General features: G+C 33.3%; 3 protein-coding genes and 1 pseudogene across 6 annotated transcripts; 2 read left to right on the top strand and 2 right to left on the bottom strand.

Annotated features, from left to right (window-relative positions):
- Window positions 1-258: 258 nt before the first annotated feature.
- LOC111299539 (glucose-6-phosphate 1-dehydrogenase, cytoplasmic isoform) lies at window positions 259-6484 on the bottom strand. Of its 3 annotated transcripts, none has more exons than XM_022894769.2 (16): window positions 6381-6484; window positions 5625-5857; window positions 5389-5474; window positions 5154-5214; window positions 4881-5067; window positions 4394-4551; window positions 4243-4311; window positions 3958-4016; window positions 3647-3683; window positions 3226-3297; window positions 2843-2990; window positions 2509-2604; window positions 1984-2054; window positions 1356-1471; window positions 1085-1130; window positions 259-998 (listed from the first exon to the last, which is right to left on the bottom strand). In XM_022894769.2, exons 2-16 carry the CDS (start codon window positions 5793-5795, stop codon window positions 831-833), a joined length of 1545 nt encoding a protein of 514 aa, XP_022750504.2. In that variant the 5' UTR covers window positions 5796-5857; window positions 6381-6484; the 3' UTR covers window positions 259-830. The 3 variants fall into 3 exon arrangements, with proteins under 3 accessions (XP_022750504.2, XP_022750505.2, XP_089603623.1); XM_022894770.2 differs by having other exon boundaries at window positions 6350-6484; XM_089747497.1 differs by having other exon boundaries at window positions 5953-6484.
- A 3433-nt stretch (window positions 6485-9917) lies between these two features.
- On the bottom strand, window positions 9918-13309 carry LOC111300929 (plant UBX domain-containing protein 1-like; annotated as a pseudogene). The gene is made up of 8 exons (XR_016329846.1): window positions 13014-13309; window positions 11877-11972; window positions 11699-11767; window positions 11340-11407; window positions 11059-11188; window positions 10854-10957; window positions 10203-10430; window positions 9918-10103 (listed from the first exon to the last, which is right to left on the bottom strand). The product of XR_016329846.1 is annotated as a plant UBX domain-containing protein 1-like (transcript).
- Window positions 13310-13714: 405 nt separating this feature from the next.
- Window positions 13715-19707, top strand: LOC111299541 (AUGMIN subunit 6-like). Its single transcript, XM_022894773.2, has 13 exons — window positions 13715-14505; window positions 14590-14646; window positions 14746-14840; window positions 15427-15577; window positions 15760-15885; window positions 16040-16196; window positions 16286-16346; window positions 16426-16684; window positions 17174-17299; window positions 18065-18226; window positions 18342-18591; window positions 18739-19215; window positions 19405-19707. Exons 1-13 carry the CDS (start codon window positions 14050-14052, stop codon window positions 19443-19445), a joined length of 2418 nt encoding a protein of 805 aa, XP_022750508.2. The 5' UTR covers window positions 13715-14049; the 3' UTR covers window positions 19446-19707.
- A 1512-nt stretch (window positions 19708-21219) lies between these two features.
- On the top strand, window positions 21220-24737 carry LOC111299542 (putative carboxylesterase 11). Its single transcript, XM_022894774.2, has 2 exons — window positions 21220-22382; window positions 23836-24737. Exons 1-2 carry the CDS (start codon window positions 21574-21576, stop codon window positions 24371-24373), a joined length of 1347 nt encoding a protein of 448 aa, XP_022750509.2. The 5' UTR covers window positions 21220-21573; the 3' UTR covers window positions 24374-24737.
- Window positions 24738-25088: the final 351 nt, after the last annotated feature.

A 25088-nucleotide genomic window follows, 5' to 3' on the forward strand; every position in this document is an offset into this window, starting at 1 on the left:
TGAATATAACAGATGCATGATCTGGCTGGAAATATTCCAGTTTGATTTTTCAAATCTAAGATCAGATTTTGTATGATGTCGGTTGCATCTCTATTCTTGAGATATGTTGAACTTGAATACCTTTGCCCAAAAAGTTGAAAAGTCAATAGATGAACCAACCTTGTATTCGATCTTGACTGAACATAGAATGTCATGAGTCACTTTTGTATAGGATCACGGTTCGGATAAAAGTGTCTAAGAGTGAGGGTAGATCTCATGTGTTAAAAAAAATATTCTCATTTCAAATATTGATAGCATAATTACAAAAGTTTTTAAACTCTTCAGAAAGAGTAAGTAGTCGGCACGTTGTTGGATTGCCTTACTTTCTAAGATATCGAGCTATCTTTGACTGATTTGTGTGAAAGCATCCAACTAAGTGCCACAAGATCTATTGCCTTATTGAAAGAAAGCTTAGCTATGGATTTCTTGGAAACTATAAAAGATGGCTCAAGTAAACAGGCTTGGAAGAGTTTTATTCCAGGGTCAAGCCAACCTGATGCCATACGCAAAAACATAGACAAAATCTTCTCTACTACGACAAGGAAGGACCCTTCACAAAGTGTTCCAAATATGATTTAAAGGGTTATCAAATCATATTCTACACACAAAATAAGGTACATACTTCAGATAGGCAGGGGAGCAAGCTCTTAGGCTTAGCATATTTTTTTGACACACTATAACCGGCAGGTCCGGCTAAGATAGGGTTACCTGGCTACATTTATTTGGATGTGTTACAAACTGGCCTCAACTTATATGGCAATGTTGATGGAATACCGCAAGCTAGATAGTTTCTACAACGTGGGAGGAATCCAAATATATCCATGTGTTTGAACATAACCAGCTTTAGCTGAAAGCTCATCTGCTTCTGCAGGACCACGGCTGCCTGGTTTGTATGGAATTGATTTCATTTCACCATTGTCAATTCTGTGCAGAAGAGGAGTGAAAATCTCCCATGCCGCCTGATGGTGATTGAAGGAATATGAAAGAATGTCAGTTTGAATTTCCCCTATAAGTAATCTTTTTCTCGAGTATACGAATTTCTTACCTTTAACTCATCTCTGCGAACAAAATGTTGCTGATCACCTCTTATCCTGTATAAGTAAAATAAGACTCAGTTGTTCATTACATTTGCACTGCAAAACACCCATTCTTAATTCACTCGAATTTAACTAGTTACACAGTTTCTGATCTTCATTACCACGGCTACTAGCCCTTGAAGTTGAGATGAAAATTGATGCATTTCATTTGAAAGCAAAAGAGTAATGCATTACGGACAAGAATATTATTTCAAGAATCAGTAAGTGCAAGGATCATACGTGTCAAGAATAAGACGTTCATAAGCCTCCGGGATTATAACATTTTGATAACGTTGCCTGTATGACAAGTCCAGTTCACTTTGCACTGTTGACATCTCCAGACCAGGCTGCTTAACCTGCATCAGAGACATAGTGCATGTCAACATACAAGTATAAAGATCTCGCAATTGATTCTAGAAACCGTTGTCAATGCTTAAACTAACTCAACGCTCAATCCCGTCACTTGTGGTTGGCTACACGAGCAGTTTTTATAAAATCTGGCCATGGATTTCAGTAAATTCTAGAAAATTCATAAAATGTTTCTAAAATCTGATAAGTTAACCCAAGGTAGGGGCATCAAGCCAGCAAGTATTCAGGATTGGTGATCAATGGTGCCCAAAAGTCACAACAAGGAGCACCTTCATCTCCGGTCACCACTCACAACTAAAGATTTAAGATAATGTGAATCGACAACTGTTGGTTTTGAAAGTATCTTATCTACAAAATTTAGCAAACAAAAATAGCAGACTACTAGATAAATTTTGAAGCATAAATGAAACATCTGAAATCACAAGCAGGAAAATCATCATATTTAGAAATTATAGCTGTAATAGCTTTCAGATGGACACAATAAGATTAGCAAACTCACTGTTAGCTTCATGTAAATGGCTTCTGAAGGTTGTAGGCGTATCACAAACTCATTTCTCCCTTGCTTTTGACCTAAATAAAGAAGACACAATTCAAGCAACAAGTTGTTAATTACATTTTACGAGTAGATTTTACTTGTCCTATAAATGTTCTTTCCCTCTGACACCCTAATCATAAGTATTACACCTTCAAATCAAACTGTTCCAGCTCGTTATCTTTCATTTATGGACAATCACCATTGTATTTTTAGATCAATAAATGACATGTATTCATCTATCATAAAGAAATAATCACTAAAGACACCCCTACATACAAAAGACCACTATCTTAGTTTTCAAAGTAAGCTTCTGAAGTCCATTCCATTATTGATAAATTTGATAAATTCCCAAGTAATTACATAAACTTAAGTCAGAGAGTATCGTGCTTCAACACTCAAGTTCATCAAAAAGACTACATAAGCAGCTCAATGGAAACAAGCAATCATATAAAAGAAGTTATCAAGAATCTTAAAGGTCTATTGTCATACATTTGAATATATCACCAGGAACTTCCTTAAATTGAACGCGTATCTCTGCCTTTCTTGAATTCAATGCCTTCCCTGCCTTTAGTATAAATGGAACACCTGGAAACAAACCATTACATGAAATTGGCAAATCTAATGAGAAGTTTAAATTAAATTCATGGTTTGGTCAACTAAATGAAGAAGCAAATAAAACAATCAACAGTAATTACTGACAGACTCAGACATGAATGGATAAAATAACATCAAATCCAAATAAGTTGTTCAGATTTTCCGGGGCTGAGCCGCTAAAATGTTTTTATAAGAGAAAAAAAAAAACAAAATGATGCTATTATACTACCTTCCCATCTTTCATTATGTATACGGAGAATAACAGTTGCAAATGTTGGAGTGTTTGAGTGATCAGGAACTGTTGGATCATCTCTGTAACCTTCATATTGTCCAAGTACAGCCTCTTCATCTTTAATTGGAAGTACCGATCGAAGAACCTGGATTTCATATAATCAGCATAGAGTAAAGAAAGCACTGACTAGAGAACCTACATTAGAAGGATAATGAGAAATCATAGGGAGGATTATTACATCAACGGTCAACCATATACTCCTTTAATGGACGTATTGAAACTTAATTGGTTTGTCATGCATGCATATGGTAATCTTCTAGGGCATAGATATGAAACAACTAGCAGTCACTTCCCAAAGTGTGGAGTGAAAAGATGCGCACCTTCACTTTCTCATCACGAATGTGCTCAGGTTTAAGAGAGACAGGCTTCTCCATAGCAACAAGACAAAGAACCTGCGGATGGTATGAACTCACTAAATAAGTAAAGTAGGCTGACGCTACGTAGCACGTTCTTCCTCCTACCTGGTTTTGTTTGTTCTGCTTTCTTTTGGGTATATGTATCAAGAAACATAATACCTCAGAAATCAAAATGAGCACATGATCTAAGGACTAAGGTACTTCATTTTACAACTAGTATCAGTGTATCACCTCAATTAATAGATTTATTAAAACTACAACTGAATACACAAATAATAGGAAATGATATGCTAACTTGTGGACACTCCAATTACACATTAGCAAATTATGCGAAGACTGCATTCTTAACCAAATGATATCTAGTTGAGGTTAGTAATGACCTTACCTGCAACAGGTGGTTTTGGATAATATCACGGATAATTCTGCCATGAAGCAAAAAGGAAAAGGAACTAAGCAGCAGATATTTTAACATGTTCTACTTATACTAAGTCTTGAGTACCGGGTGTCATGTATTCTTTTCCAAAGTTGGAATTATGGATTGAAATTGTACACAAACCAGCAAAAATCGTTGTAGCGTACAAGATGCTCCATTTTTTTAGAAAAAAATATTTCAAATCACATACAAGGAGAAGGTATATGATTCTTCATAAATGTTCCCATCCAATGGGGATCTCAAATGAGTGCCAAGAAGCATACCCATATTCATCAAAATATCCACCACGACCTTCAGTTCCAAAATCCTCTCTGAATACAATCTGCCAGAAGAAACAAGGAAAATAGAGATTAATATCCAAAGAATATTCTAACTTGAAAATTAACAAAGCTCTGTCAGGCCAATAATGGTTTTGAAATTTTTCATTTTGAAGTAAACATCAGCATATACAGATGCAACTTGTGGAAATAATATGACAGCCCATTCCAGCAAAGCCTTCCCCATAACAGTTTGTAATTTTTAAACATCCACAAAAGAAGGATCCTCACCTGTACATTATCAATGTTGTCACGATTCCAAAGGGGCAAGAAGAAGCGATTAGCAAAACGAAGTACCAACTGCAAGTGCCATAAAGCCAGATAAGAGCAGAGCTGATAAAGAAATTAAGAAATACAAAGCACCTATTTACACACTCATTACCAGGTTCTGGACCAATTCCTTTCCCAAATAGTGATCAATACGGTAAATTTGGGATTCATCAAACAACTCCCCAATCTGGGAACTCAGTTGCTCTGCAGAGTCCAAATCCTTGCCAAATGGCTTCTCAACAACAATCCGAGTCCATCCACCAAGATCAGCTGAAAAAAAATCATATATCTTGTTATCCCATTCGTTAAAAACATCATGTGAAATTGGTGAACTCAAAAGCCTACTAATGATGAAGAAATAATTCCATGAAAGTAACACCACTGTATAAAAATATTGCATCTCTCTCAAAAATGCGTGCAGAAACCATCTATAACTTGTCTTCAAGAGAAGATAGAATGGCAACTTTACTTAGCTTTGGTAAATCATGAAACAAACATTAAGAAAGTATAGAGAACATGAAATTATTTCTTTACAAAGGCCCTATAAATCATCTAAAATGATATTCCAGCACTTTTGGTGTTGGGACTGAATTACCTACATTTATTCATGCAATATTTCCTGATCATCCTGCAAACAGATGGATATACTGAAGGTGGAAGTGCAAGATAAAAGAGTCTCCGACAAGATCCTTCTTGGCTATTTTTTGAGATTTCATGCTTTGCAATTTCCTTGTCTAACAGTTGAAAGCCCTCAGCAGCATCATATGACCCGCTTACATATTTAATCTACAAATAATAGCAATTGCTTGTTAGAACTAACCAGCAAACACAGGATAGAAGTGTCAAAAACATAGAACTATGGCTGTACTAACCAGCTGTAAGAACTTTGATGCATCTTCCGAGGGTGAAGCACTTCTGTTACTGACGAGGTATCTGCCATTTCAATTAAAATGTCAGTCAAGCCTATCATTTGCATCATTCATCAAAAAGTGAAACAACCTGTGAGCAACATTTTTTTGGCCAAAATGTGAACAATTGTTGAAGTGGAGAAAACGATAAAAATTTTCTCTTTTTTGTTCATTTTAGAGGAGTGAATAGACATCTCACCCACGAATGCGATTTCTCAATTCATCGTCTGAAATCTTAGTCCTTGCATAGCCAAAAATGTGCACCTCATCTGGTGGTAGAAATCCCTGCATACACACGATCCCTATCTAAAGGTTAGCACCCCAGTTCACCATGTGTAGCCTTCAGCAAAGCCAACCAAAAACTCCTCCCGTAGTAAGATGTGGATCAATTCCATTACAGTTCCAATAAAAAAATCAATGAAAATAACATCGAACCTGGCAATAAAGATGAAAGAGAGCCGGGAAAGTCTTCTTCTTGGCAAGATCACCAGAGGCACCAAGAACAATAATTGAGAGGCACCCAGTTTCTGGCACATTATCATTGCTTGAAAACGAATCACTCTTAAAACTATCTCTTTTCTGAAGGCACCATTCACCTGATCCCATCTTCTAAGCTTTGTTTTACAAGCAAAACCAAGATTTTGCTCTTGCTCTGATCCTTGTATGATCTGTATTCAAAGAAATATGAGCTGTAAGCAAAAAGATACTAAATTTTCCAATATGTTCATATTCATTAAATGATTGATTAATTTGCCAAGTCAACCTTTAGCTTGGCCTCCTCAACTCTTACCAATGAATTCTTCAACTCCTACACTAATCAATCATCTTAACCAAAATTAAAGAAATAATAGAACTTGACATAAAAGAATAGATTTTTACTCAACTAAATCACAATCAGCTTAATAAAGACAAGAAATTAAGATTTCTTTAGCTTTCCTCGAATTTATCAAAAACAAACAAAAACATGCAAAAGAAACATATAAAAAAAATGCAAGCTTTAATGCATGGATCACAAAAAGAAAAAAATTTTACATGAAAAAATAAAAACCAGACTCAGTATTCAAATCAAACAAAGCAACCGATCAACAGAAACTCAATAAAAACTCTTTTCCAAAATCAAGAATCAAGAACCCAGATCATAGAAATGAAGTAAGAGAAACCTTAACAGCAGAATTCAGAGAAAAATGAAACCTGGGATTTGAATGGAGAAAGAGAGATTTTGGTTTGGTGTTGAGTTAATGTTTGAAAGTAGGTATAAAATTTCTGGTTTTGAAGCAGCTTTTGTATTGCTCACCAACTCTGATTCTTACCAGCCGCCGTAGTTTACAAGAAAATTTTCTGTGCCTTTTCACACCTTCCACCTTTATTTGACCTTATTTCTGTTAATGCCCCGCCAATTTTGGTTGCTCTTATTTTCTATTCTACCTTTCTTTTCTTTTTTTTTTTCAATCAACAACAAATTTTTTATTTTTACTTGACTTTATCAATATTCCATGTCTCATTTTTATCTAAATTTATCTGAAAACTTAAATTTGATAATCTAAAACATAATATGATGGTAGATATAAATTCGATACAAAAAAAAATACAAAGATAATACGATTTAAAATTTTAACAATAATTTTATACAAATTTAATAAAATTAAAAATATATATTTTTATATTTTTTATTGACATTTATTATGATATATAATTTTTTTATAAAATACAATATGAATACATAAATTTTAATATATTACATAATACGAATATAAAAATCGCCAAGTTTAAGAAAATCAAAAAGATTTATTTCTTTATTTGTTATTTCTTTTTTCTTGGTGAGAAAATTTATTTATTTTTTTAATCATTCATGAAAAACATCTATTGTAAATAATTATCTTATATTATTAGTTCGATATACATATTTAATAGTTTTTTTAGATTAATAAAAAAAATTCGATGTATATATGAGGCTTGATACTTTTATGCTTTATATTATTCAAATTTATTAAAGTTTTTACACACAAACTTTATTCATGCATGAGAGATATGCTTTAATATTTGTTAAAATTAATAAAAAAATTTATTTTTTAATATTGACTCTCTTTATTTTATAATTTTTATTATAAGATCGAAACTCGAAGTATTTGAAATTATTTTTAAAATGAAAAGTATTTTTGAAAAAAAATAATGTGAGGAATCAATTTTTTCGAATTTATATATATTTATGATTAATCACATTATAATTAAAGAATAAAAATAAAATGAGATTCATAATTTTCTTTATTTTGCATACTTTGGCATTCAATTAAGTTGAAAAATTAATTTGAAAAGGACTGTCAGAAGAGATAATCTTTCTGTGGGCTCAAATACAAAATCCCAAAAGCCGAGGGGTCTACATTATAAATACGATAATATACGGAGACAACCGTATAGAATGTAATGGCGGTAACAAATATGCGAATCGGAGTTCCCATTTTCCAACCGTCAGCAGCTGTTTCAAATCCGAATAATCTTTAATTAAATAATGAGCGGATCAGATTTTCTTCGCATATGATGAAACGTCATTTTCAAAGGAATGGACGGTTCGGAATAGTCTTGTCCAGCTAAGATGGGCAGTCTTACATCAGGTGATCAAGTCAACCGCAATTATGCCCATTAAAAATTCAAAAATATCATACCGGTCGTTGTTCAATACGTCAATTTCAATAATTTCATTAAAAATACTTTTTTTTTTAATAAAAAACCCACTTTGAGAATAAAAAAATAAGTTATGATGTTGATTATTTTTTAAAAATAATTTTCCGTTAGGGTAAAAATGGGTTGAGGCTGATCGAATTTATTTATTTTTTGATAATAAATAAAATTATGAATTTTAAAATTTAATTTTAATTTGAATCAAATTTTTATGATCTAAATTGAATCTAATTAAATTTTATTAATTCAATTCAGTTAGTAATTTTTTAAAGTTATATTTTTTATTTTTAAATATTATTTTAATATAAATTTTAATATATTTCAATAAATTTATATATAAAATAAATATTTTTATGTTATAAAAATTAATAAAAATATATAATTTAATTCGTTTTAATTTTTTTATATTTTAATTTAAATCTAATATATACATTTAAAATTTAAACTTAATTCGAAATAAAAAAATCAATTTAATTCGAACCAAACATTATTATTTCAGTTTTTCGATTTTTTTTTACTCCTAATTATATGACTAATTGGAGTTTATTTTGGGATTCAAAATGTATAATCTTTCATATGTATTATAGTTCACAAATAATATTTTTGATAGGTATTAAAATATGGATTATATTATTTTCATATAATTTTGATAAAAGTTTTAAACTCTACAAATTAATAAAAAACTTATCATGTTTTTTTTATTTATATTAGTTTATTAATGATTTTTAAATACATTTATCAAGTTCAACAGATTATGTCAACCTTTTAATATTATTGGTAGAATATAAAAACTCTATCAATAATGTATTAAATAATATTAAAACTAAACTTTAAATATTTTAAGTAGAATTAAAAAAAACTGTCAAATCAATCGTATTGCATTAATTTTTAGTTAGTAACAATACTCTTAAATTATCCAAGAAAAATTAATAATAAAAAAAATAAATATCCTAAGCATATGCTCAGCAAGATGGGGATTGGGTGGTAGTTGAGCAGATTTTCAGTATCTTTAATCCAATGACTAAAATTAGATAATGGTAAAGCATAGAATTCCTTGGTGGGTCGGTGGAGTGCTAATAATAAATATTCAATTATTTTATTGAAATCATTTATGCTTTTTTTTTTATTTATTTTTTCCAAAATTTTTAGTGGAAAATGAGCTTTAATTGGTCAGGATTTAGCAAAATGCAAGTGTTATTGTCAACAATAAGCCCATCATACCTTTAGGCAGGGGTGATAACATTCTAAAATTGACTCAAGCTTGCTTTTCAAAAAATAATTACTGTAGCAATTTTGACTCTTTACCTCAAAAAACTTTTTAATATTTTTTTTACTTATACCAAAATTTGATAATAATAATAATAATAAAAAAAAAACCAATGTTGGGCTTTGATTCTCGGATTGAATCGCACCTTTTAAGATCATAACCCGATATAAAAGAAAAGATTGCAAATAATGCAAAGTACAAGGAAAAATCAATCTTTTTTATAAAAAAAGTTAAAAAAAAAAGATTATTCGATCTCTCGCGTGAAAGTAAAATGAATCATACTCAATAATATAAGAACAATGATTAGAGATCGTGCATTTAAATTAATCCCAACGAAAAATTATCAACCAAGAGTCAAAGCTATGGCCGATTAAACCAACCTCCTGATAGTAAAGTTTTTATCTTTACATATAGATTTCCTTTCCAAAAGTGTGGGGAGAGAGAGAAATTGGATTAAAGAAAGGAGGAAAAAAGAAGGGAGAAAATTGACTTTGAATGAAAAATCTAAAACCTCTATTGCTTTCTACTTTCAAGTTTATACAGTGCCCGAATGCGAAAAGCCTAAAAGTGAATTGAATTTGTTAGGTCGTTGGTGCCCTTAATATTAAGGCCATTGACCTACAGCTGTAAGACCATCCCTCAAATTAAGGTGGTCGCTAAACCAGGCCAGGAAGTTAAGTGTATTAAATGAATAGTTAAATGAAAAATCAATAGGGGTTTGGGCATGTAATTTTACTTGACTTAGATTTCTAGAAATAATGAAGCAAAGGAAGCAATTATGAAGCTGTTAAAAAGAAGAAAAAGGCTTAACAGACCAAATTATTCACATCTGACTTTGTAAGTATTAGTATCCTGCACAAGGGTTAGAGTCACCTGTTAGACATCATTTAAAACTTTTCTAGTTCGATCTGGCAATACAATTAACCGCTTGTCGAAATCTAAGATTGTGGAGATCATATGTTGAAGCTCACCTGCAGGATCAAGACTTTCGGCATCACTATGGAGATATGGAGGGGGAATCACACCTCTCAGAATGGATAAAAAGTGCTAAAAGGGAATAAGTAGCTCACTTTTGCAGTAGCCAAATCACATTTTAAACCACTTTGGCTTGGCGGGTTTTTTCTCGGAAGGCTTGCTCTCTTGCGCAACAGGGGAGGGCACTGCACTAGCAGTAGCGAGTTCTGGGACAGATTCAACTGACTCTGGATGCTCCGCTTCAGCGATGACTTCCAAACCTTTCAAAGACATGATCTCTTCCTGAAGGAAGGAGGCTGAATTGAAAGCTGCAGCATCATCACCTAAACACTTCACGTGACATCAGTCAGGAGTCAGATAACCCCAAATCTATGGAATTAAGAGGAGGAAATGTTGAGCACAGCATCCATTCAACAATAAAAACTATGTAATTCAGTGAAACTTCTCAAGGGAATTCTAAGAAATGGAACTTAACATGTCTAGGAAGTATTTAGACAACAGCATTACAATGATTTATTACCTGCTAAACATCAAATTAAGCCAATGTTAAACATGCCAATAACAGACTAAAAATAGCAAAATTGGATACTAGGCTTGGTAATGACAACCATAAAGATGTATAGTTGCTACAACTAGGCATTGGCACATCATAAGTGTGACAATACAGTCAGTTAAGAACCAATGTTGAGATACAACCGACTGTTAGAAAGATTAAATGCTGAATCCATGTGAAAGCACAAACTAACCTTTTGGCAGATCATACAAAAAATACACAATTGCACCAGGAATGAACCAGCAGAGAAAAAATCCTGTGTCATGTCCTTAATTTGCTTCTTAGGAGGCGTAGTATCTGAAACATCAGATGTTAGACATTCATGGCATATCTTTCACAACCAACATCCAGCTAGTATTATATAACTGACCAAAAGTGTCATTCTGAAATATGCTTACATAAATAGAATGGTAAATCTGGTCGAGCAGTCACTTTTGCAATAAGGTCTACTAAGCTCTGAACTGTCTCTGATGGATGAAATGTGACCTCTAATGTGTGGTTATCAGGAAAGTGAATCCTTATCACAGTCTGCACATGAACAAATAAACTTAATAAAATGTAAAAACATGCCAACCTACTTAAGATTCACTACTCATCCTAGACAAAGTTCTTTCATCATTGGGATCGAAGCACTCTAAACACAAATGATTAAGAGAATCCCAAAAGGAGTAGCAAGAACCTTTGTTATTCTTGATCTTCGAGCTGCCTCTTCTGCTTCTCGAATCTTTCATGTCTTCAAGAACTTATCTGCTCATAATAGTATCCACTTCAAAACGTGTAAATATATTTCTTAAAAAAATTTCAAACATCCAGGTTACCGTGATTGTTTTACAAAATTGGCAATCATGCACAGCAAGAATGTGCACATACATGTCCTTTTCAAGACAGATAGCGTGTGCACATACATGTCCTTTTCAAGACAGATAGCGTGCCATGGTTACTTTGACATAACTATACCCCAAAATCAACCAAAAAAAAATATGAACCAAGCTGAGAGGATAGAACCGATTATGAGTTAATGTTCGTCAACAAAAATACCTTCCTTTTTAGTTGCCATTAGTCGACAGTAATCTTCTGCAGTGAACTCATAGAAGTCATCTGGCTCCTCTGCCCAGAAAATAAATAAAATTGCATTTTATCAATTTACAAAAATGAACTGACACTTATAGTCAATAGGCAAGTTAAAAGTCTGAAAATATGTTTCGGTAGGTCATACCAGCATTGGACACCTCATTTTGTGATGGCAATGGTCCCACAGTTTCAAAGACACGAATTTCTTGTCCAAATTTCTCCTTTGCAGAAGCAGCTTAGCCTAAAATCATTCAAAGGTAAACAAAAATAAATAAATAAATAGCATAGCAGCAGTCTGCATTCCACAAAAGTTACAGAAGTCTTGAATCAAAAGTCATAATGAATATTTTAACCAAATATCAGAAGCAGTGTCGTTGGCACCTATGATGAAGACCATGTAATTAATAGTATACAACACCGTGCGGAGGTTGTAATTAAAATTCTCTTCTTATTATACCAGGATCACAAAGATTCAAACAAGATATAATTGAGATCTTTTCTGACATCTACATATCTCTTCTACGAACACTGGTGGCAGCACAACATGCAGGTGGAACAAAGACAGAACTAAAAATTGGTAGACCAAATCAGAACAGGATTCCACAACCCCATATGCACTGATATTCCCGAAAATAAGGTTACTACAATAACAGTCACTCAAAGAATTAAACAAAGCAAGGGCAGGGGGGAGAACTAGTAAAAGTTTAAAACGTTATATTACTTTATATTCATTCAAAGCACTAATTTTTTTACAGCACTTTCACCTAAAAACCAAAAGGGGTGCTACTGACCGATAGCTGTTCTCTTTGATGCAATGCCATCATCAGTTTATGAATGCACCACAGTTTTCGATACCGGGTCTCAGCACCATAAACCACGCAAGATAATAAAGGTTGCAAAATCAACCAAACTTAATTCATTCCATCACAATTGAGCTAATTTCAGTAATTTGTTATGTTAAAAGACTTGAGCTCAACTACCAATACAGTGAGTCTTTAACTTATTCACTCCAATAAAATTGCACCATAATGACGCTAAATTCTCTCCTCAACCATTATATCAGTATCTCTTTTTTCACTGAGTTAAATCTTTCTTTCACTGTCTTGTAGCATAGAAAATCAAGAGACAAACAAACCCAATTGAATAAACAACAAGAGGAACCAGACCCATCACAGGAATCAATTATTATAGAAAAAACCCAGATCGGCCCATCATTAAAAACAAGATTTTGAACTCCAAAACATTTGTTAAAATAAAGAAAATAAAAGAAAAAAGGAAAGACCTTGGCCGATGCAGCCTCCATGATATCAATGCTAGTTAATCTTCTCCTCTTCAAAGGCAGTGGCCAAGCCCCATCTAAAATCATCAGCAGAAACTAGAAGTTCTCAGTTTTTTTCTTTGGGTTGCTTCTGTAAAAGCTGCTGCTTGCTTTGCCTCTGAGAATTCCTTTCCTCCTTCGTAAGCATAGTAAGACAGGTAGAGAAATGAAAGATTATTTGGGCTCTAAATTTGGATTGGGCCACTAGATCTTTTTACTTCAAACTTTTGGGCTGATTAGTAAATTCTACTGATCACAAAATAATTCGGTATCGACGGATTTTAATTTATATCGATTTTATAAAGTAAGATTTTGTTTTTTAATCCGATGTCAGGTTGAAAGTGGGTTGGATATTCAAAAAAAAAAAAAGAGTCAACGTAGAGCTGGAGATGGGTTTTAAATACTCTATCTCTACCCATCTGGATATATATAAAAATATTTTATATTATTTAATTAATGTTATATTTATATATATATATGTATATATTATTATTTAATATTTTTAATTTAAGATATAATAAAAATAATATATTTTTATATAATTAAAATATAATTTATATTAAAATTGATATTTTTATAAATATTATATTAAATTAATTTTAAATTAGACATAAATTGAATACGAATTATGTATATATATAAGATCAAAATTGAATATAAAATGTAATAATTTAAGAAATCAAATAAAAATTTTAACAGTTAGGCTGTCTCATTGGCATCCCTAATATATTTATAAAGTCTTTAACCTATGAATTTTATTATTATTTTTTAGTTCATTTTAATGCATTAAATCTTTTTAGTTTGACATTAAGAGATTGATATAATTTTAATATTTTATTATATTGTGAGAGATGTGTCTTATTTTATTAATTTTGTTTATATAATCTAAAAACTCAACTAACAATGAATGAAATAATTTTTTATTTTACGTTTTTGTTTAATTGAATTTTATACTTCTTTTGGTTAAAACTATATTTTTGTTTAGTTTGTGAATGGTTTTATGTTACAAATCGGACCCCGATTCGTAATTTTTTATTCACCAGCGCACATTAGCATCAATCCTTTTGCATTCTCTCTCTCAATTTCAAACCCTTTCCAAATTTTCAAACAAAGCCCCCCTAACTTTCTCAAAATTAAAATCGGAACCCTTCAAAAACCCACCTTTCCTAAATATCCATTTTTGATCTTTTTTCTCAAGAAAAATAATTTTTCCGAGAAAGTGAGTAAGAGAGAGAAAGAGATGACAATGGATAGAGAGAAGGAAAGAGAGATAGAGCTCGAAAGCGCAATGTACGCGAATTGCTTGCTTTTAGGTTTGGATCCGTCGATAATCGGGCTCGGAGCCTCCAACGGAACCCCTCGTGTTGGACTCTTCCGCCATTCGAACCCTAAATTAGGCGAACAGCTTCTTTACTTCATCCTCTCTTCTCTTCGTGGCCCCGCTCAATCAGCCAGAGTAATAATCATTTTTTCCGGTTCGGCTTACTTTTAGTCTGGTCCGTGTCGGTTTTGAGTTTGGTTTTGCTTTTGAATCTTTCAGGATTTCGATAGAGTTTGGCCGATTTTTGACTCAGCGCAATCTCGTGATTTTCGAAAGGTTGATTTTTCGATTGATTTGTTTTCCTTTTTTCCTTTTACTTTTTTGTTTGAATTATTGTTTGAATTTTATTTATTTATTTATTTATTGATATTTTAGGTTGTGCAAGGTATAATTAGTGAGCTGGAAGCACAAGGAGCTCTACCGAGGAGTAATTCGAGGGTTTCTTCGCTTGCTACTTGCTGTGGACCAAGGTTAGCTAGTTAATTTCTGTTTGGATGCCGAGAAATTCAAGAAAATTAAGCAAAATGGAAAAGTGTATTAATTAGCTTGCCTCTTTTACTTAGCACTATTTGCATTGAGCTCGTTAGAGTTTTTTACTATATTTTGGCACTGATTGTCAGTGTAATATTCATAAAGTTTGACTCTTTTTATTTACGAGTAGGTTTTCAGCGGTAAAGTAAGTAAAGTAATATATATATATAATAATAATAATCAAATCGCACCATCTCTATGGTAAGTAAATGCCCCTTTTTCTCCTGTAGTCGGAATTATTTGTAATGAGATATTGGCTACGATTGAAAAGGTCTTATCAATAAAATTTCCATTTATACACAATCTAGGCATAGGTAGCAATCCATTCTATAACTCTTCTCAAGAAAGTTAAGCAAAATGGAAAAGTGTACTAATTAGCTTGCCTCTTTTACTTAGTTCTATTTGCATTAGGCTCATTGGAGTTTTTTACTATATTTTGGCACTGATTGTCAGTGTAATATTCAAAGGGATTGAATCTTTTTTAGTAGGATCATCACATTAGGTTTTTTATGCTTTTGGTTGTAGATTTGTTGAACTTTTATGGCAACTTTCGTTGCATGCGTTGAGAGAAGTTCACAGAAGGACTTTTGCGGCGGATGTTGCTTCTAACCCGTTGCCTGTGCCATTAACTGATGTTGCATTTTCACATGCTGCTACACTACTTCCTGTAACCAAGGTAGTGCTGCTCTATAGATTTTTCATATGAAGTACAATTATAGTTTGTTATATTAGGTCTGTACTTGTGTTTTATTTTCTCATATCATAGTTCACTTCATGTATAGTTTCAGCATTAGTTTCAAAATGCTTTTTCTATTAGACCTTACATAGCAGTGAAATAACATGCTTATTTTTAAACAGGCTAGAATAGCACTTGAACGGAGGAGATTTTTGAAAAATGCAGAAACAGCAGTGCAGAGACAGGCTATGTGGTCAAATTTGGCTCATGAAATGACTGCAGAGTTTCGTGGTCTTTGTGCTGAGGAGGTAAGTAAATAATAGTTAATCACTCATTTGAACTCTTTTGAGTATTTATGTCAAATTATCAAATATAATCCCCTTGCTGTTTTCCTTTTTGTTGAGGGATGACTTTGACTGAATATCTTTACTAATGCCTTTCCTTGGAAAACCTTGATCTCAGGCTTATTTGCAGCAAGAGCTGGAAAAACTACATGACTTGAGGAACAAAGTGAAGTTGGAAGGGGAGCTATGGGATGATCTTGTCTCTACTTCAAGTCAGAATTCTCATTTGGTTTCAAAGGCAACTCACTTGTGGGAGTCCATATTATCTCGTAAAAGTAAGTAGAAATGAATCAACTATGTTCATTTATATTGTCATTAACTTGTTTGATTTCATACCCTTGATATTATCAACCTATTCATCCAGGTCAGCATGAAGTTCTTGCTTCAGGTCCTATTGAGGATTTGATAGCTCATCGGGAGCATAGGTAATTTGCCACTGCATGTCATTTTGAATGGTACATATGCCACTCTTTGGCTCCCCTTTTCATGTATATTATTTTTCAGGTACCGCATCTCTGGATCTTCTTTGCTTGCAGCTATGGATCAGAGTTCTCAAGTTCCTTATACTGATGTTTTATCCGTTCGGTCTGGTGACTTGGATGACAAAGAACAGAATGATGGACATAACACATGGGCCAATGGTGAGACACTTTCTCGGGTAGATGATAGAAGTGGAAGGGTCCACCAGACTGTTGATGTAGCTGAAATTATCAGGCGTTGGACACATGCATTACAACGCATTCATAAACAGTCACTTCAGCTGGTATGCTGTGTTATTATTATTTTTTGGTTAAGTCAGCTGTCTTAGCTTCTACTAATACTTGGTCATTAGTGATATACTGAGTTTCTGGATAGCTTAATGTCTGTATAGCACATAATTATGAATATGATATTTCTTTAAAGTTGTGTTTTGTAAATTTTATCGACCAAGTATATATTTTGCAACATTAAGTTTGAAGTTGTGGCAATGAAATTTATGCTGGTTATTCTTCTATTTCCTTGGACAACCTTTATTAGTTATAAGTAAAGCCCTCCACTTAAATTTTTTCCTTCTTTGGGAGATGTGAGCAAGATATTGGTTATGGTATATCACAATTGAGCAATATTCAGTTTGCACTTTCTAAATTTTAAGAATCTGGAAATTCAAAATTATTATTCACAGTTTCAAGGAATTGTTGATTGCATGTTGCTAATTGTCAGTGTTGAGGTAAGGTGCTAGTTTGCAATAATGGGTATTGCTATTGCTTTGCAGGCAAAAGCTAACAATGGAAAGGGTCCTGATATTTTACAAAGTGCGCAAGATGGTGGCACAAGTGGCCATGCTGAGTCATTGGCTGCAACTCTTGCTGAGCATCAGCAACATCTGGCTAGCTTTCAGGTAATGTAATAGCCATTGAACATTAAGTAGTTGTTTACAAACTCTAAGTACCGTGAATTTGAGCATAATTTTGAGCAATTTCTAGTTTGATTAACATCTAGGGCAATTGTACCTATCTTGTGTATCTTATCCTCATCAAGTTGGTTTTTAACCAAATTAATTGTTGGGCTGATGGTCCTAGAAACAATGCCAGTACTTGGTAAGTAGGTTGTTGACGTCTTCAAGAACCTTAAATATTGCTAGATCTGATTCCCTTAACTTACCATTTGCTTGGTATTTGGTAAACAATTTTGTGAGCGTATAGATGAAAATCTACCTTTTGACAGCCCCAAAATGGGAAATTCTCTTTGCAACCACTAAAGGATGGTGAAATCTTGATGATCTAGAACCTTAAAAAACTGGCAATTTATTTAGTTTATGAAACTTTTAGTTTAAATTATTTGGAGATCTAAGAACTGACTGAATGGGACTATATGAGTTTGTTTTCCTCTTTTGTGCTTTGCTCGGTACATGCATGCTTGTGAGTTTACAAATACACTTCTACATATGCCTCTTCTAAACCATAAATTGCTCTTATGATTTCTAAGTTATATAAGGGTCACATTACATGCATAGCTCTCATAAACCATAAATTGCTGTTATGAATTCTAAGTTATCTCTAAAGTCTTTACAGCACCTCCTTGTAAACTCCTGAATACTATTCTTACTATCTAGATGACATGCAGAAATTTTCTATTCTAAATTTCTAGTTCATTTGAAATGCAGGTGCTTATTAACCAACTAAAGGAAGTTGCTCCGGCAATCCAGGAGTCAATATCAACCTGTACAGAGAAAGTAAATAGCATTTCGTCCAACTTGCCTTCTATGGCTAAACATCGTGGTCAAGCCACCTCCCCTATTCGAGCTCAGAGCAGTGGAAGGACCTTGGTAAATGTTCAATCAGTGTTTCACGTCATGCAAACATCGAAACTACTTTGAGACACTGAGTGTTTGTGTGTAGAACGTATGACTCATTAGTAAGATATTTTTCTGGATTTTGCAGGAAAGTAGCTCTGATGATATTGGTGACATTACTTCAAAAATCTCTATTGTTCAGCTTGACAAGATTTCAGCTACTCCTGCTTTAAAGCTCCCGCAGTTATTTAGTTTAACCCCAAATTCATCTGGAAAAGGTGGAAACATGCAAAGGCGACATACTTTAGCACCGCACACCAACCAAATTGATACTCTGTCTGAAAGAAGCTCTGTGGACCAGCCTTTAGCAAACAATCGTCTAGATAACCAACCCCAAGGTTTGCTGCTTTTCATGCTTCACTTGTCTCCCTACATTTAAATAAGCTTTAGTGGCTGGTTTAATGCATTTCGTTTTATCAATTGAAAGAGAATTGGTGATTTAACTCCTTCATTGGAAGATTTTGATTCTGGATTTCACATTGCAGATAATGACAATTCTTATGTTCAGAACGTAAAGAGATCTGTTAGGCAAGCTGCACTGTCAATGCCATCCTGCAATTCAGAGTCATCACGGGACAGTCAATCTGATGAAAGTTCTGAACACTTCTTCGTACCTGTTTCATTTACTAATTTTTCTCGTGGGGGACCAGAAAATAAAGTGGGCTCGATAAGAAGTAAGAGATTATTTTCAACTCAAGCAGACAATTCCTTACTTGACGGCCATGCTAGTGATGATCGTATTGTGAGTAACTATGATGACAAACCACACATGATGAACAATCTGGATTCTCTTAATGGATATGATCAAGTAAATGGATTTCTCCCAACTGCTGGTTCAAGTTGCACAGCTTCTGATGGGCAAAGGTTATTTTTTGACATGGAAGAAGCACAAGATCAGGTCTTCTCCCCTCCTTTGCTGATGGACACATCCCTGTTAGCCGAATCTTTTGAGGATTTGCTCGGTATGTTGGTTTACTGGCAAACTATTACTTTTTAAGTCATCCATGCAGACACATCTACCAAATGAATGCAATATTCAAGTGCTACAAATGGGAATTTCACCATGTTTTTGAATTTCAAGCATAATTCCATTCTTTTTTTCAATTTCCACCTCGTTGCAACCGTATTTTATTTGGGGGTTTGTTGTGCAGCTCCACTTTCAGAAACAGAAACTGCCTTGATAGAGCATTGAGACTGGAGTTTGAACGATTCTTTTAGGATGCTTTTGATTTTGGACCTTGGTTGAGATGTCCAGAGCACTCTCCCATTGATTTGTTGAACGACACGATGGGGATGCCTTTGTGTACTTCAAGAGACAGATTTACAACTGAAATCGTGAAGACTTCTCGGCATTCATTCACAACTAACAAAAATGTAAGAAAAGTTTTAATTTTGCCCACACTGAAATTATTTTAGCATATTATTTAAATGATTATTATTATTATTATTGTTCATACCCTGTGTAAAATGTTGAGGAGTACTTGGGTACTGAGGGGTACTTGGGTAAAATCTCTTAAGTTTCTCCATTTTCTTTTGATACGCTATGAAGATAAAACGAGACCTTCTAAAATCTAAAAGTGTTCTTTAACCTCTTACTGCTTTTATTGCGTAATTCATTAGATTTTTTTTTCGACTACTTCGTGAAAGACATACGATGTAAATGATATGATACGGTTCAAACTTTTTAAAATAATTATATATAAATTTAATAAAATTCAAAATATATATTTTATATTTTTATATTAATATAAATTATGTTATTTAATTTTTATATAAAATATAATATAAATATCTAAAATTTAATATTTTACATTAAACGAATCTGCATGATGGATACTTTCATTTATCTATAAAATTATAGATCACGATTATTGCCTGTGAACGAGGTTTTTTAGTTAATTTAGAGAATGAAAAATGAATTGCTAAAGAGTGTAAACTAATCACCTTGTAATTTTAGGCACATTTTAGAGTTATAACGATGCAATATGAAAATAATATTAAAATAAATAAATAAAAATTGATAAAAATATATATAAATTTAAAAAATAAAAAATATGTTTCTTTTTATATATATTTCATATGAAATAAATATGATAAAAACATAAAAATCATCTATCTAATTATAACTTATACGAGTAATTTATTTTTTGAAAATAAAAGAAGTTTTGATAAATGTAAAGATGTATATGGGTCGAGTTGATAAATTATATATTTATTTAAATTTGGTTTAGTTTGATATTTTAGGTTTCAAAATTTTTTTAAATTTAAATTAAAAAATAAATTTTAAAATTATTTATTAAATTTAATTTATATAATAAAAATTAAAATTTAATTAAAATATAAAAAATAAAAATTCACACTATATATTTATATAATTATATTATTTTAATTATATATAATTTATTTGAACTTAAGTTTTAAATTTTTTAATTTAAAATTTGATTCGAAATTTAAATGAATTTAAAAATTATATTCAAACTCATTTAATAAAATTTAAATTTGTACCTACATATTTTTAAAATTTAAATGAATATTTGGATTTGGACGAATAATCTGTTTAGCTACATATAAATAATTGTGTCATTAATATAATCATCAAGATTTTTTTTTCAAAAATTTACTCTTAAATTTTGACCCAAAAAAAAAAAAAGACTTTTCTCATAAATAATGGGGGAAAATAACTGGTAAATGATGGAAGAATTAGAGTTTAGCACCAACGATGGAACTTCAAATAATGCATTTCCCAAGAAAACCTATCAGCTTAGCAAGTTGTTTTCCCCACCCAAATTCCATACATTACATTCCAAATCATGCTTCTAATTATTGTACCTCCTATTTTAAGGTCAATTATGACATCAATGTAGAACTACAAATCCTGTGTTTCATATAATTTCACTGAAATCATCATAGAATATAACAGCCTATCATAAAAAAAAAAACAACTAAATAAGGGCCCCCTTCTCCCCATTGCCTTCTGTTTCTTTCTTTCTTTCTTTCTCTTCATCTATCTGATTTGCCATTAAGAAAGAAACCATCAGATTCCCAATTACCCAATTCCCATTTGAAATTTCAATTCTAATTAGCCATAGCCTTTCCCCCCTTCAAAGCCATGAATTTACCTCAACCTTAAAAAGCCAAAAAAAAAAAAAAAAAACCAGACTCAGAAGCTAAAAGAAAGGGGAAAAGCTTCATCTTTATTTCCTTTCTCTGCAAACCAATCAACAAATTCCCAGGAAATCAAAACCCAGGATTCATTTTTCAACAAAAAGCATAGAAAAGATTTTTTTTTTTTTTTTGTAAAACAAAGAAATTGAAGGGAAATGCCGACCGTAGCTGTAAAATTATACAGTGTATTCTTCAAGTTCCTCTCGAAGCATCGTTTGCAGAACCGGATCCAAACCCCTCTTGACGAATCCTCTAATCCATACGGTGTCACTACCCGACCCGAAGAATCCATTTCCGCCTCCAACCCTTCTTTCACTGACGGTGTCGCCACTAAAGACATCCATATCGACCCTTTCACTGCCCTTTCTATTCGGATCTTCCTCCCAGAATCGTCTCTTTCCCCTCCCGAACAACCCGACCCGAAAACCAAGCCCAAATCACCCCAACAAGATTACCCCCATTCCCTTCATCACCGGAGGAATAGTGATGCCCCGCCTAATGTCGGAGTCCCGAGAAATGATCCGAGAAGAACTAGCTTTGAAGGGTTAAATTTAAGATCCGACAATAATGTTTATCGAGGTTACTCACCATTACCTCAAAATTGTCGAAAATTACCTATAATGTTGCAGTTTCACGGCGGCGGTTGGGTGAGTGGGAGCAATGAATCGGTTGCTAACGATTGTTTTTGTCGGAGGATAGCGAAATTGTGTGATGTTATAGTTGTGGCGGTTGGTTATAGGTTGGCACCGGAGAATAAGTATCCAGCGGCGTTTGAGGATGGATTGAAGGTTTTGAATTGGTTAGGGAAGCAAGCGAATTTAGCGGAGTGTAGTAAGTCTATGGGGAGTGGGGCGCGTGGGGTTGGAGCAGAGTTTACGAAGGCTGAAGTTCAGAGACATATTGTGGCTGCGTTCGGGGCTTCGATTGTTGAGCCGTGGTTGGCAGCTCATGCAGATCCGTCAAGGTTGTTATTACCTTTTTGCTTATATAAAGTTTTGATATTGGTTGTATTTGTACTTGATATTGATTGATTTGGTTGAAAATGTAGGAAGTTAAGTGTAATTTGATGGTGGCATGAATGGGACGCTGTGATCATTGATTGTGTTTGTTGTTTTTGTTAGATTTTCTATGATTGATGTGTTTTTTATTGGGGATTTGATATCAGTGATTGTTGTTTGATTTACGGATTGATTTGGTTTAAGATATGGGCTAGAAAGTGCAAATTGATCTGGGAACTTTGACTTTATAAGCTTAAATTCGTTTGGTGCCAGTAGATGTAATGTAGGTAATTTTGATTTTAATTGGATTTATATTTGGTAAGATGATTGGCTGTAGATGTGATATGCATTCCTTGCTTTCTTTTTTATTTGGTTGAGATGGTTGGCAACAAACAACTGCATCTTGATTAGGGAAATATGACTTGATTACATAAATATACGTAGAATGAATACTTTGAACAAGGTTCAGATTGTGAACCTTTTGAAAGTAATATAGTTTGGATTTTATTGTGCGCTTGTCTGAAATGTAAAACTGGGCAATAAGTCTTTGACATCTGAAGTCTGTCAAATCTGATTGCTCTTTTGGATTGTGGAGGCTTTGGAAGTTGTAGTTTTGTGTTCTAATATAGGATGAACTTTTAGAAACTAAATTATTCAATCTCTGAAGCTGAAATTTTCTAGAAAGCTTCTGCGGCTTAGTCTTCTGTCTTTTGTGCGCTATGTCCTCCTCTTCAATGGACAAAGTTCAATATTTCAATTTCATTTTTGTTTTCTGTATAAAGTTTTGAGTGTTTGTAATAGCAACCACTACTCTTCCTTTGATTTCTGTTTCAGATTTGATTGCTTAAGATGTCTTTGAGATATACATTTGGTTCATGCTGGCCTTGGTTCAAGCATTTGACTACTTATTTCCTTTATTGATTGAGGTTTATGGCAAGGAGGTCCCTAATTGACCTATTCAATGGTCAAAAAGTATGCATGCATCATACAGTGTCTTACATTTCACATGTTATGATCAAAGTACTTTGAGCGACTATGTGGTCGAGAGTTTGACTTAGTGCTTAATGTCTTCTTGACAATTGATTGTATTGTGACCTCTGTTGTGCCTTAAGTATGATCAACAAACTTCTGGATCATTAGTTGAGTATATAGTTGTCCTGTGGAATGGAAGGTTCCAAAGAATATTAAGTCAACCTGGAAATAACAGTTTGTGGTGAGGTAGAATCGAGGTTGAGGAAAAATCTATCTGAAGGAGCCAAGTTTGAACTCATTCCTGATGTTTGGATGGGATAAAATATTGGCAAATCACGTCTAATTGTTAATCTGCACAAAATTGCTGGTTCTTAGTACATTTCTCTAATATATAGATCCTTATCTTCTATCTTGCTTATAAATTTTATATTTCTATTATTGAAACAGATGTGTTCTACTCGGGGTGAGTTGTGGAGCAAACATTGCAGATTATGTGGCTTGCAAAGCTGTTGAGGCAGGCAGGCTTCTGGACCCTGTCAAGGTTGTAGCACAGGTCCTAATGTACCCATTCTTCCTTGGAAATGTTCCCACACAGTCTGAAATAAAGTTGGCAAACTCCTACTTCTATGACAAGGCAATGTGCATGCTTGCATGGAAACTCTTTCTTCCCGAGGAAGAGTTCAGCCTGGACCATCCAGCTGCCAATCCACTCATCCCAGGCAGGGGTCCACCACTGAAGCTCATGCCCCCAACACTGACAGTTGTAGCAGAACATGACTGGATGAGAGACCGGGCTATTGCATACTCAGAGGCACTTCGGAAGGTAAATGTTGATGCACCTGTTCTTGAGTATAAGGATGCAGTTCATGAATTTGCAACCCTTGACATGCTTCTACAGACCCCTCAGGCTCAGGCCTGCGCCGAGGACATTGCCATCTGGGTTAAGAAATATATCTCATTTCGAGGTCATGAGTTCTCGTATTAAGTGGGAGGTTTCAAAGGTAGAAAAAGGTTTACGGCAGAGTATCATGCACCGGTGAAAAAGAGAATGATGCATGGTTGCTGTACACAGGGTTGGGATAACGTATTGCATTTGTTCTTTTGCTAATCCATCATCTGGCTTGTAACTCAGTTTCTGAGTTTATCCCACGTCCTGTTCTGTTCTTTTTGTAAGATAGAGAACTTTTCTACTAGCATATCAGTGAGCATTGGGTTGAGATGAGATTACTTCTGTTTGAGTGCTGCACACCACATTGGGATGTTGTCAGTAACATTTTTTCCCTGTGAATTAAAATGTACTATTCCTCGTTTACCGTACAGCAATGGAAACTTACCTTGCAACCATCAAACTTGTGGCATATAGATTTTCTCTTCAGCTTACATTTGTTTACCGTGAAATACTTTTGTCTGATCTGAGGAGAGAAACTGGAAAAATTATCAAAATATTTTTGAAATGTGGCTTAACAAATAGTCTTGCTCAAGGTCTAGATCATCCGTCCGAATAAAAATTTCATTTAATAAAAGGGTTTCATGAATTTATTTTTTATGAATTCTATCAAATTATTAAAAAAATTTATAAATTAAATTTTTATAAAAAAAATAATTATTATTAATAAAATATTTTATTTTGATCTTATCAAATTGTATTCACTTAAAGAGTCGCAATTAATTTTTTTTGACTTAAAGAGACACAACTAATT

This window comes from Durio zibethinus, chromosome 18 (genome assembly GCF_047325235.1).
Source record: "Durio zibethinus cultivar Kanyao isolate XHJ-2024 chromosome 18, ASM4732523v1, whole genome shotgun sequence".
NCBI classification, from domain to species: domain Eukaryota; kingdom Viridiplantae; phylum Streptophyta; class Magnoliopsida; order Malvales; family Malvaceae; genus Durio; species Durio zibethinus.

Excerpts from the sequence above, each read along its gene's own strand:
- LOC111299542 (XM_022894774.2), top strand. The coding sequence starts at position 21,574 with ATGCCGACCGTAGCTGTAAAATTATACAGTGTATTCTTCAAGTTCCTC. Across the intron at positions 22,383-23,835 it reads GCTCATGCAGATCCGTCAAG|ATGTGTTCTACTCGGGGTGA; the intron begins GTTGTTATTACC and ends TTATTGAAACAG.
- LOC111299541 (XM_022894773.2), top strand. The coding sequence starts at position 14,050 with ATGTTACAAATCGGACCCCGATTCGTAATTTTTTATTCACCAGCGCAC. Across the intron at positions 16,347-16,425 it reads ATAGCTCATCGGGAGCATAG|GTACCGCATCTCTGGATCTT; the intron begins GTAATTTGCCAC and ends ATTATTTTTCAG. Across the intron at positions 18,592-18,738 it reads TCTAGATAACCAACCCCAAG|ATAATGACAATTCTTATGTT; the intron begins GTTTGCTGCTTT and ends TTCACATTGCAG.
- LOC111299539 (XM_022894769.2), bottom strand. The coding sequence starts at position 5,795 with ATGGGATCAGGTGAATGGTGCCTTCAGAAAAGAGATAGTTTTAAGAGT. Across the intron at positions 5,068-5,153 it reads CATCAAAGTTCTTACAGCTG|ATTAAATATGTAAGCGGGTC; the intron begins GTTAGTACAGCC and ends TATTATTTGTAG. Across the intron at positions 4,552-4,880 it reads GAAATATTGCATGAATAAAT|CTGATCTTGGTGGATGGACT; the intron begins GTAGGTAATTCA and ends ATTTTTTTTCAG.